This window comes from Elgaria multicarinata, chromosome 5, assembly GCF_023053635.1.
Source record: "Elgaria multicarinata webbii isolate HBS135686 ecotype San Diego chromosome 5, rElgMul1.1.pri, whole genome shotgun sequence".
NCBI lineage: Eukaryota > Metazoa > Chordata > Lepidosauria > Squamata > Anguidae > Elgaria > Elgaria multicarinata.
This window is the reverse complement of record NC_086175.1, coordinates 35,196,275-35,208,751: the sequence shown is the minus strand read 5'-3', so window position 1 is coordinate 35,208,751 and position 12,477 is coordinate 35,196,275. Positions and strand designations below refer to the sequence as shown.

The following is a 12,477-nucleotide window of genomic DNA, read 5'->3' as shown; positions in this document are numbered from 1 at the left end:
TCTAAATAGGTTTGATTACATACCGCTGTACTGTACAGATGAACTCAGGGCTGTTGTCAGCACCCAGAATCCTTAGGCACTTGCTGGGGTCCCAAAGCCCCAGCTGAGCTCACTACTGACTCCTGCCCCCTTTGGGGCCCCTTTTTCTGGCCTAACACTGGCCAGCTGGGTCTTGCTGCCATTTTAATCTCCCACAATGCCTCTGATGTGGTATCATTCTGAAGCACTGTAGAAAATTAACATGCCCCCTCACGAGCCACCATTTTAACTTTCCCCAATGCCTTGGAGTGATGCAGTGACCCTGTTCGAGCCTGTCTTGTGAATTGTTCCTAACTATGGTGGCTACATAACTGCTATCATAACCACGGTTTAAACAAGCTCACTAACCATTTGCTGCAAAAGGGTCAGTGGCCTAACCATGGCTCAGCATGTCATCAGACAAGCCTCCATGTCAAGGGCTTTGTGGGAAAACTAAAATGATGGGTACAACAGCTGTTCACAGCACTTCTACCCACCATCACCACCAGAGGCCACCACCAGAGAGCCCTTTGCACAGGGTCACCTCCAACCTGGAGCTGGCCCTGCATGAACTGATCTTCCTCTTTTGGTGAACCTTCAGTTTCATTGTCCGTTTGTTTCCTTGGTCTTGCTTTAAAAATGGCAAGATTTGAAGAATACTAAGTATGATGATGAAATAACCCATGCTAAGACATTTATGTCAGGTGCATGTAACAGGCAATCTTAAAATAATTCATATAAGTTTTCATTAACTTTACAACAAAGATCAAGGAGCAAGTATCCCTAAGGCAGCACAACAAAATTATCAGTACGTAAGAACTAAGGTAATGATTTTTGTAAAAAAAAACAAAAAAACCGCAGACCTTGGGCATCATCAGACAAGCGTTTTATTACATACTCTCATAGATTTTCATGAATCCTATTCACAACGTCATCTGTGTCCCACGTGCCTCCTGCCCTCTCTAGCTTTCTCTGCGCCATAATAGAAGACCCTGGTAAATCCAAATTATTTTTGAGGAGGAACTTGCCGCTATCTCCTGCTGTGTGCAGGAGAAGCAGCGTGATCAAAATGGCCCACTGAATGGGCCACAAGCACAATGTTTACTTCCTCTTTCAAAAGAGGAAGTAATGAGGGACGAACACATGGGCAGAGAAGTGACGGTAAGCAAACGTGATTTCCCTCCGTGTGATTGACTAGAGTCAATCACACGGATTGAGTAGAGTTGGAAGGGGCCTATGAGGCCAGCGAGTCCAACCCCCTGCTCAGTGCAGGAATATGTGGAGCAGTGAATTATTGTATACAGCTATCTATCTGAGATGGTAGTTGCAATCTACTAAACTTTCACATGAGAAACACACTGTATGAATGTGTTAGCAAACAGATATGAAAAATACTTTCCTGATGAGTTATGGTTAGTGAGTTCTTGACCAGTGTGAAGGCCATCATATTTTCAGCAGAATTTTGAATATCTCAGGAGTACATTGTGACTTACTTTAAACTATGCCAAGGCAAAGCTCTGAAAACAACTAGAAGCATGAGTTATAATGGTACAGATTAGCTTGTTATTTGAGCTGGCAAACAATCAGTTACATAATGTAATGGCAATGATTCATCATTATATTTTGCTAGGCATATATTTAGATAATATGGGTTGACATGAGATAGTTTCCTGCTCGGTATTGCCCCACAGTTTCTTGCTTGTTTGGCCACTTCACTCTCGGCACTTCCAAACTCTGAAGGGCAATCACAAACTGGTGTCAGTTATGTGTAACTCTTCGGAGCTTCCTGAGATACATCTGTTCCTGTACACTGTGGCCTAGATTGCCCAAGTTCATGGGTTTATAGGCTTGGTTGGGAGCTGGTCTGGGTGGACTTTAATTCTATTTCAGCCTTTCAGTTCAATTAGTCCTATAGGGCAATGCCCATGAAACAGCTGCCCATGAAACATCTGGAGATAGCTTTAAAATTGCCCTGGTGGTATGTATCTCCACCTGGAAGTCCTTTTGTGCACCAGCTTGCCATTTTCTCTGTACATCACCATCACTTTCTTTTCAGGCCTTTGATAGCATTGGGGAATGCGGGGGGGGGGTGGGGGAATCAGTCAAATCAATGCACGTAAATATGCTGTTGGATTACTGTTGCTACTTCACCTCTGTTAGCCTGAAAAGAGTTTCTGACAGGCCTGGGAGGCAGGACCTTAGCATTTGTTCATGCAGACAGAGAGATGTTCCATGAAAGACTTCACTCAATGTCTTATACTTTTCATATCCTGTTCGAAAGTAGCAGATGGGCTGCAACTAAAAATACCTTGCCAAACATTTGCATTGTTTTGCTGCTGTTTGGTGTCCCTTGGCACTGCTGCTTCTTGGTGCCATTTTCCTTCTTCTCCTTCTCCTTCTCCTTCTCCTTCTCCCCACCAATTCTTTTCCACAAGCGGGATCCACCACTTACAAAAGCAAGATTTAGTGCTTCCTAAGGGAAATCCTGAAATGGGTGGAAATACGTGTTTCTGGAAGGAGGCAAGTCGGAAGAGCTGCCCTGACCTGTCTCCTTTGAGAAACTAGCATTTCCACTCATTTCGGGTTGTCTTGGAAGCACTAAATCACTGTTGCATAAGTGGTGCGAGCTGCTCATGCAACAATATCGGAGGGCCATAAAAGAACCCGTGGGGGCGAAGCACCCAGTTGGATTCGGTCCACAGAGTGCAATTCGCTGAGGCAATGCATGCGAATTTGTTTGCGAACATTCTTGGTGTAATCACGTCAGATGAAATATGCCAAGATCAGGAAAATCACATGGCTCATTGCAGCCAATAGGATTACATGACAGTGTGGGCAAATGATGGCAAAGAAGGAGGTCTAGGAAAACAGCACTGAGTAGAACAGCACTGAAACAATGCAAATGTGACTGGGAAGCATTTTTCGACACTCATTAAAAAAGAACCTAAAATGAAGTCAGCCCTAAACCTAAGAAAAGAAACGGCAACTTAATGCAAGGAGAGATTTCGAGGATCACCAGAAGGGAGGGAAATCGCATTTCCTTTCTGTGCTCTCTCTTTCTGGTTCTCTTCTGTGTTCGAAACAAGAACTTTTCATGGAGAAGAGACCAGCAACCTCATGGCCTGTAGATTTCAATGGGGATAGCACCCTCTAGAGGGCATTTTATAGCACAAGCTCAGAAGAGTCGGATTAAACGGGGTTTATTTTGTGACTCTAAAACTGAGAAAAGGCCAGGAGGTGGACGGCGTCATCAAAAGGAGTTGCAAACATCCGTGAGTGGCCAGTAATGAGTGTGCTATAAAACACTTGTCTGATGACGCTCTTCCTCACATGCTAAATGGAACATGATGATGAGATGGTGACAGGGTAGAAAGGATGTCTGTGGTTGTGGTGGTGGGGTGTCTACCAGGGTCAATGGGATCATGTCCTTCCCCCTCCATTCATACTTTTAACATACTTCAAAACCAGCTTGACTCTTTTTGTACAAATACAGTTATTATACAATGAAGCTGAAATTCAATAAACCAAGTACATTATACAATGCATCTTGTCGGTGCAATTTCCAGCAAACATCCACTGTGGCCTTCTTAACAAATGTGCTATATTAATTTTTATATTGGATGTTCTCACCCTGCTCCCACTGACAACACAGAGAGCAGAATCAGAGCAAGATAGGTGTTCTGATTGGATTTTTTAAAGAACTATTCTGGTGTGCCGGACTTATTTCTACTGATGGATTTTTGTTTGTTTGTATGTTTGTTTTAAAGGTTGTCTTGCATTTAAGTATTCTAGCAGCCTATGTTAAAAAAAGAAGCAGCCAACCAAAAATCCTTTAGTCTTCAGTGTTCCATGGCAGGGTTAAGGGTATTCTGTCCCAAGCCAGATTTCACAAGCATTTCCAGTCCAACCATCCCAGCACTCACAGTTTCCGCAGCTACATATACCATTTCCTGGAAAAACAACAGCACAGACTATAATTATCCATAATTGAAATGTACTTCATTCAACATGTCTCTGTGAAATTCACTAACCCTCATAAAACAGTTTCATGTTTCTCGGTACATATTTTCTCTTTCTAGACAGAACTGGATTTATGATTTGATTAAGAAGACACCAAAGAAAGAAAGACAGAAGGGGGAAAAGCCCACTAAATAGTCGGCACGTCTTTTGAGCAATGTCATCAAGAAAACAGCAAATGTTATAATTAAGGCCTCAGAGTTTACATGCAGCTGCCTCTGTGCTATAAAATGGGAACTTTTCCGTTTGGATCCACTCTAACTATGTTGGTGGAGACACTGATGTGTGCTGCTGAAGCTAATTTAATACGGGGAGTCTGTTCATGCCTTCATCCATTTACAGAGCAATCTGATGGGGGAGGAAGAGGGGGGAACTGGGGAGGAGGGACCACCATTTCCAGGGATCTATCAGGTCACATGGGCAGGGACAGAAGGAGAGGGGCAGCCACTTTGAATGCAACATTTTTGGGTGCTCAAGATGAGATCTAAATTAAATAAATAAATATTCCCCCCCCCCCTTTAATATGGCCATTTCAAAACATTTTTTTTAAAGTTTCCCTCCCAGTCCCAGGGCTGGAGTAGTTTCTCCTACAATTCTTGTGAGGGGGAGGCAGAGGAGAGCTTTTGATCTTGTGAATCCACAGCCTACCCCAGTATGCCGAGGGAATGCCCCTGGAAGTCCTCTTTTTTGTGCTCTCTGACACTGGAATTCTGATATTGGGGTGGGGGGAGAGAAAAAATCCAGTTGCACACCCTTACACAGTCTCACAGAGCTGGCTTGTCGAGAGGTCGGGTCTCCCTCTCCAAGGGCAAACCTTTCTCCCAGGTATCATAGGATTGGAGCCTTCATTAATTTAGGCCCTGTCTTGCTATTGGGGTGGGGGGAGAAGCCACGTTTTCTGGGCATCTTACAAAAACCACCCTAACAATAACAAAAATAACGCCAAATAAAAATATGCATAACAATGAATAAATAGCTCAGGGGTGAAGCAGCCATCAAAGCAATTACATCAGATTAAAATATATAAAAATTAAAAGTCTACGGGGGTGTGGGATGGGATGGAGCAGAACTGTAAAGTCTTTGGCACCAAGAAGATATCAGAATGCTACCAGAAGCCTCTATGGGTGGTATTCTGTAAAGGGGTTATGGATGTCAAGTTAGATTTTCAAGAGGGGACAGGGACAGCCCGCAGGGACAGCCTGCTATTTGGCTAAAGGAGGCAGTTGCCTCAGGCAGTGGATGCTGGAGCGGGGGAATAGCAACAAGGTGTTAGAAAATGGGAGTCTGTGTGTGCCACGTGGCCTACCCTACACCCCATCTCCCCGCCCCCCACATGTGGAAGCTGACTGGAGTGGCACTGGTAGGTGAATCGTAATTCAAAACTGGGAATGGGCCTCCTCCTCCACCATACTTGAAGCTAGCAGGCTAGCTTAGGGGGAGCACGGCAGGCACACAGAGTTCCGTTCTCCAACAGAGGACATGGCTAGGGGCTCAGGAAGAACAGCCAGGCAGGCGGCGGCTCCCCCACCACCACACACACACCGGTATCTGTTGCCTGAGGTAACCATCTCACTCTGATCTCTCTTTTAGCCACCTTTCTTCTAAAGACAGCATACTAGGAGTAACTCCATCCCCCACCCCAGGACAAGTCTTTGTGCTAGGTTAGGCTGAGAGCGCTTCAAACCCACCGTGTGACTGCCATGGTCGAGCAGAGATTTAAACCTGGGCAGGATCTAGGCAGGATTCTACACTACTGCTTCATAATGGTTTATAATAGTATTGACAATTGTTGGGGCCTATCACATTGCTTTTGAGACTGCTTTCAAAGTGTTATATCCTGCTTGGTGTAGATCTGGCCCTACACTACTGCTTTAAAACAGTGGGGTCAGGGAAAGGGGCCAGATTGGGACACCAGGAAAGCTGGGTTTGTTTGACTGTCTCCCAGGCCTGAGGTTTGCCATCCCTGGCTTAATACCAGGGTATTAATACCTCCCAGGGTAAATACCTCCCAGGGTATTTACCCTACCCTGTGCCTGCTTACCCTACCCTGTGCCTGTTGGCATTCTCTTCCCCTCCTTATTGTTTTACTATGATTTTATTAGATTGTAAGCCTATGCGGCAGGGCCTTGCTATTTACTGTTTTACTCTGTACAGCACCATGTACATTGATGGTGCTATATAAATAAATAATTACAGCAGCCACAGTCGTGGCTGCTGTATGTTAAGGCCCGTCAGTAATCTGAGCATTCTACCATTATAATTTATTAGCGGGGGGGGGGAAGGGGAATTTAGGGTCCTAAAATGAAAAATATTTCAGGAATCTTTCTGAAACGCGGGTACTGCCAGAAAGAAATGCTGGCTTTACATTCCCTGCGCGTTTCAGGGAGATTCCTGAAATATTGAGGTCTGGGTGGGAGTTTAAAGGAGAAAAAGGGAGAGAAACTCTGTCCGTCACAATCTGCTTTGTTTTCCTCGGGGGGGTGGCGACTTTTTTTTTGCGCACTCGTAGCGCAAAAGGGGAAGCCTCCAGGTGGAATCCAAAAACAGGATTAAATTCCCCTATCTATCCGATTGATGGAATGGCCTTTCTTTTTTCGAAAGACCGTTCCATCAATTTTTAATTAATTTTTAAAATCCCCATGTTTCTCAATGGGGAATCTGATAAGCTCACGCATGCGCGTGAGCTTCAGAATCCCCAGAGAGAGGAGGGAGAAGCAGGGAGAGCGCGGCCGGCGCTCATCCCCGACGGGCCAGGTAAGTGGGGTTAGGGGAGCTTGCCTGGAGCCGCTGCTGCATTCGTGCAGCGGCGGGCCCAGGCGTAGCGGGGGGGGGAAATCGGGGGGGGGGGAAGTCGCCCCCCACCCCCCCGGTTTCACCTTGTCCGTTGGCTGCAGCCCGGGGTTTCAATTGAGCGCCCGGCTGCACCCGAAAGCAAGCCGGGCGCTCACTTGAAACCCTGGGCTGCAGTCGACTTGGGCGGAGGGGGGGGGGGAGGAGAGGGGGCCCTGCGTAGCTGGGGTGGGGGTGCGGGGGGACCTTCCCTAGACTCGCCGCAGCTCGAACTGCGGCGGCGAGGGTAGGGAAGAGCCGGGCCGCTGGTGTGTGTGTGTGTGTGTGTGATTGAGTGATTGATTCCCTGGTCTCTCGGAGGCTATGCAATCAATCAATCAATCAATCACACACACACACCCATCCATCACTCTCACACACACACACACACACCCCACCCCACCCCACCCCACCCCACCCAGACGCGCCGGGGAAGGAGAGGAAGGACTTCCCTTACCTTCCTCGTTGCTGCTCTGGCGCGAAATGGGCTTCTCTGCCGGAAACGGAAGTGACGTCACTTCTGGCAGGGAAGCACATTTCCTGCCAGAGCAGCAACATGGAAGGTAAGGGAAGTCCTTCCTTTCCCCCGGCGCGTGCGCGCGCGCGCGGTGTGTGAGTGAGTGGGGGGGGGTGGGGGTGTGTGTGTGGGGGAGTGTGTGGGTGGTGTGTGGGTGGGGTGGGTGGGGTGGGGTGTGGGGGGGTGGAGGTGGGGGTGGGTGTGGGGTGGGTGGGTGGGGTGTGTGGGTCTGTGGGTCTGTGGGTGTGTGGGGTGTGTGTGGGGGGGTGTGGGGTGTGTGTGTGTGTGGGTGGGTGGGTGGGGTGGGTGGGTGTGTGGGGTGGGTGTGTGGTGTGAGTGGGGGGGGGTGTGGGTGGTGTGTGGGGTGGGTGGTGTGTGTGTGGGGGTGGGTGGGGTGGGGTGTGGGGGGGTGGAGGTGGGGGTGTGTGGGGGGGGTGGGGGGGTGTGGGGGGGGTGGGGGTGTGTGTGTGGGGGGGTGTGGGTCTGTGGGTGTGTGGGGTGTGTGTGGGGGTGTGTGGGGGGGGGTGTGTGTGGTGTGTGTGTGTGGGGTGTGTGTGTGGGTGTGTGGGGTGGGTGGGTGGGGTGGGTGTGTGTGGGGGGGGGTGGGGGGGTGAGTGGGGTGTGTGCAGGAGCCTTGCCTCTCCCCCCCCCGGCGTGTGTGTGTATATGTATCCCCTGGCCTCCGCTGCTGCCTACCGTGGCAGCGGCGGGAGGCTAAGACCTGCTGGTGTGTGTGTGGGGGGGGAGGATTCCGCGCGATGCCCCCCCACCCCTCACTCCCCAACGTTCCCCCACCCCCCCACCGCGCGCTCCCTTACCTCCCTTCGCTCTCCGCCCACTCATAGAATAGAAGAGTTGGAAGGGGCCTACAAGGTCATCCAGTCCAACCCCCTGCTCAATGCAGGAATCAACCCTATTATTATTATTATTATTATTATTATTATTATTATTATTATTATTATTTTATTTATTTATTTATTTATATAGCACCATAACTGTACATGGTGCTGTACAGAGTACGCAGTAAATAGCAAGACCCAGTAAACAGTAAGGAGGGAAAGAGAATGCAAACAGGCACAGGGAAGTGTAAACAGGCACAGGGAAGGGTGAAACTAACAGTATAAAGTATTATTAATTCCAGTGTGTAGTATTATTGAAAGCAAGCTCTGATGCATAAGGAATGGGCCTCTGCCCTTATTCTTTGGTACCTTTTGAATTTCACCAGGTGCTGTATGAATACAAGTGACACCTGCTGAAATTCCCTTTTCTATGCAACTGTAAAAGAGGCAGGAGCCCTGTACTCCTTTGCATATGGTCACAAGGTGGGGCTGGTGACTCCGATGTCAGTGGGTCTATGAATCCGTGGTATATGCATAGGATTGTAGGATTTTATGTCTAACCTTGCATAGGATTGTAGGATTTATGTACCCACAGATTCATAGCCCCACCGACATTGGAGTCACCAGCCCCCTGCCCCTGTGACCATATGAAAAGGAGCACAGGGCTCCTGTATCTTTAACAGTTGCATAGAAAAGGGAATATCAGCAGAGGGGAACCTGGTGAAGTTCCCTCTTCATCACACCAGTTAAAGGTGCAGGAGAAAAATATTTTTTTTACTTAATTAACATTAAAGAATGCACAATGGTGCATTGTGCATTCTTTAATGTTAATTAAGTAAAAAATATAATTTTTTTACAGTTATATTTATAAATATAAATTTCAGCAGATATCATTTGTATGCATGTAGCACCTGGTGAAATTTCCTCTTCATCACAACATTTAAAGTCGCAGGAGCCTTGCCTCTTTTGTATCTGTTCAAGATGGCAGGGTTCCTGCAGCTTTAACTGTTGTGACGAAGAGGGAATTTCACCAGGTTCTCCATATATACAAATGACACCTCCTGAAATCTCCTTTTCTAGGCAGCTGTTAAAAATGCAGGAGCCCTGTTTTCCTTTTCATGTGGTTAGGGAGACCATATGCAAAAGATTACAGGGCTCCTGTATCTTTAACAGTTGCATAGAAAAGGGAATTTCAGCAGAGGGGAACCTGGTGAAGTTCCCTCTTCATCACACCAGTTAAAGGTGCAGGAGAAAAATATTTTTTTTACTTAATTAACATTAAAGAATGCACAATGGTTGTGCATTCTTTAATGTTAATTAAGTAAAAAATATAAATTTTTTACAGTTATATTTATAAATATAAATTTCAGCAGATATCATTTGTATATATGGAGAACCTGGTGAAATTCCCTCTTCGTCACAACAGTTAAAGCTGCAGGAGCTATACTAGAGTGACCAGATTTAAAAGAGGGCAAGGCACCTGCACCTTTAACTTTTGTGAGGAAGAGGGAATTTCACCAGGTTCTCCCTATATACAAATGACACCTGCTGAAATCCCCTTTTCTAGGCAACTGTTAAAAATGCAGGAGCCCTGTCTTCCTTTTCATGTGGCTAGGGAGGCCATATGCAAAAGAGTACAGGGCTCCTGTATCTTTAATAGTTGCCTAGAAAAGGGGATTTCAGCAGGTGTCATTTGTATGCATGTAGCACCTGGTGAAATTCTCTCTTCATCACAACATTTAAAGTCGCAGGAGCCTTACCTCTTTTGTATCTGGTCAAGATGGCAGGGTTCCTGCAGCTTTAACTGTTGTGACGAAGAGGGAATTTCACCAGGTTCTCCATATATACAAATGATATCTGCTGAAATTTATATTTATAAATATAACTGTAAAAAAATTATATTTTTTACTTAATTAACATTAAAGAATGCACAACCATTGTGCATTCTTTAATGTTAATTAAGTAAAAAAAATATTTTTCTCCTGCACCTTTAACTGGTGTGATGATGAGGGAACTTCACCAGGTTCCCCTCTGCTGAAATTCCCTTTTCTATGCAACTGTTAAAGATACAGGAGCCCTGTGCTCCTTTTCATATGGTCACAGGGGCAGGGGGCTGGTGACTCCAATGTCAGTGGGGCTATGAATCTGTGGGTACATAAATCCTACAATCCTATGCAAGGTTAGACATAAAATCCTACAATCCTATGCATATACCACGGATTCATAGACCCACTGACATCGGAGTCACCAGCCCCACCTTGTGACCATATGCAAAGGAGTACAGGGCTCCTGCCTCTTTTACAGTTGCATAGAAAAGGGGATTTCAGCAGGTGTCACTTGTATTCATACAGCACCTGGTGAAATTCCCTCTTCATCACATCAGTGAAATCTGCAGGAGCTGTACTAGAGTGACTCCATTTAAAAGAGGGCAAGGCTCCTGCAGCTTTCACTGTTGTGATGAAGAGGAAATTTCACCAGGTTCTCCATATATACAAATGATATCTGCTGAAATTTATATTTATAAATATAACTGTAAAAAAATTATATTTTTTTACTTAATTAACATTAAAGAATGCACAACCATTGTGCATTCTTTAATGTTAATTAAGTAAAAAATATATTTTTCTCCTGCACCTTTAACTGGTGTGATGAAGAGGGAACTTCACCAGGTTCCCCTCTGCTGAAATTCCGTTTTCTATGCAACTGTTAAAGATACAGGAGCCCTGTACTCTTTTGCATATGGTCTCCCTAACCACATGAAAAGGAAAACAGGGCTCCTGCATTTTTAACAGTTGCCTAGAAAAGGGGATTTCAGGAGGTGTCATTTGTATATATGGAGAACCTGGTGAAATTCCCTCTTCGTCACAACAGTTAAAGCTGCAGGAACCCTGCCATCTTGAACAGATACAAAAGAGGCAAGGCTCCTGCGACTTTAAATGTTGTGATGAAGAGCAAATTTCACCAGGTGCTACATGCATATAAATGATATCTGCTGAAATTTATATTTATAAATATAACTGTAAAAAATTATATTTTTTACTTAATTAACATTAAAGAATGCACCATTGTGCATTCTTTAATGTTAATTAAGTAAAAAAAATATTTTTCTCCTGCACCTTTAACTGGTGTGATGAAGAGGGAACTTCACCAGGTTCCCCTCTGCTGAAATTCCCTTTTCTATGCAACTGTTAAAGATACAGGAGCCCTGTGCTCCTTTTCATTTATTTTTATTTATTTATTTATTTATTACATTTTTATACCGCCCAATAGCCGAAGCTCTCTGGGCGGTTCACAAAAATTAAAATCATCATAAAACAACCAACAAGTTAAAAATACAAATACAAAATACAATATAAAAAGCACAACCAGGATAAAACCACGCAGCAAAATTGATATAAGGTTAAAATACAGAGTTAAAACAGTATAATTTAAATTTAAGTTAAAATTAAGTGTTAAAATACTGAGTGAATAAAAAGGTCTTCAGCTGGCGACGAAAGGAGTACAGTGTAGGCGCCAGGCGGACCTCTCTGGGGAGCTCATTCCACAACCGGGGTGCCACAGCGGAGAAAGCCCTCCTCCTAGTAGCCACCTGCCTCACTTCCTTTGGCAGGGGCTCACGGAGAAGGGCCCCTGTAGATGATCTTAAGGTCCGGGTAGGTACATATGGGAGGAGGCGTTCCTTCAAATAACCTGGCCCCAAACCGTTTAGGGCTTTAAATGTCAATACCAGCACTTTGAATCGGGCCCGGACCTGGACTGGCAGCCAATGAAGTTGTAAAAGGACTGGCGTAATGTGATCTCTGTTTTCATATGGTCACAGGGGCAGGGGGCTGGTGACTCCAATGTCGGTGGGGCTATGAACCTGTGGGTACATAAATCCTACAATCCTATGCAAGGTTAGACATAAAATCCTACAATTCTATGCAAATACCCACAGATTCATAGACCCACTGACATCGGAGTCACCAGCCCCACCTTGTGACCATATGCAAAGGAGTAAAGGGCTCCTGTATTTTTAATAGTTGCATAGAAAAGGGAATTTCCGCAGGTGTCATTTGTATGCATGTAGCACCTGGTGAAATTCTCTCTTCATCACAACATTTAAAGTCGTAGGAGCCTTGCCTCTTTTGTATCTGGTCAAGATGGCAGGGTTCCTGCAGCTTTAACTGTTGTGACGAAGAGGGAATTTCACCAGGTTCTCCATATATACAAATGACACCTGCTGAAATTCCCTTTTCTAGGCAACTGTAAAAGATA

At 45.6% G+C, this 12,477-nt stretch overlaps 1 protein-coding gene across 1 annotated transcript in view; it reads right to left on the bottom strand.

The window, feature by feature from the left end:
• Positions 1–1,391: 1,391 nt before the first annotated feature.
• ITGBL1 (integrin subunit beta like 1) overlaps positions 1,392–12,477 on the bottom strand; it is a 184,257-nt gene continuing 173,171 nt past the window's right edge. The window contains exons 11-12 of the mRNA XM_063126116.1: positions 3,841–3,968; positions 1,392–1,752 (exon numbers count right to left, since the gene is read on the bottom strand). Of these exons, the coding sequence (XP_062982186.1) occupies positions 3,877–3,968 (92 nt within the window). The 3' untranslated portion in view covers positions 1,392–1,752; positions 3,841–3,876. The remainder of the gene's footprint in view (positions 1,753–3,840; positions 3,969–12,477) is intronic.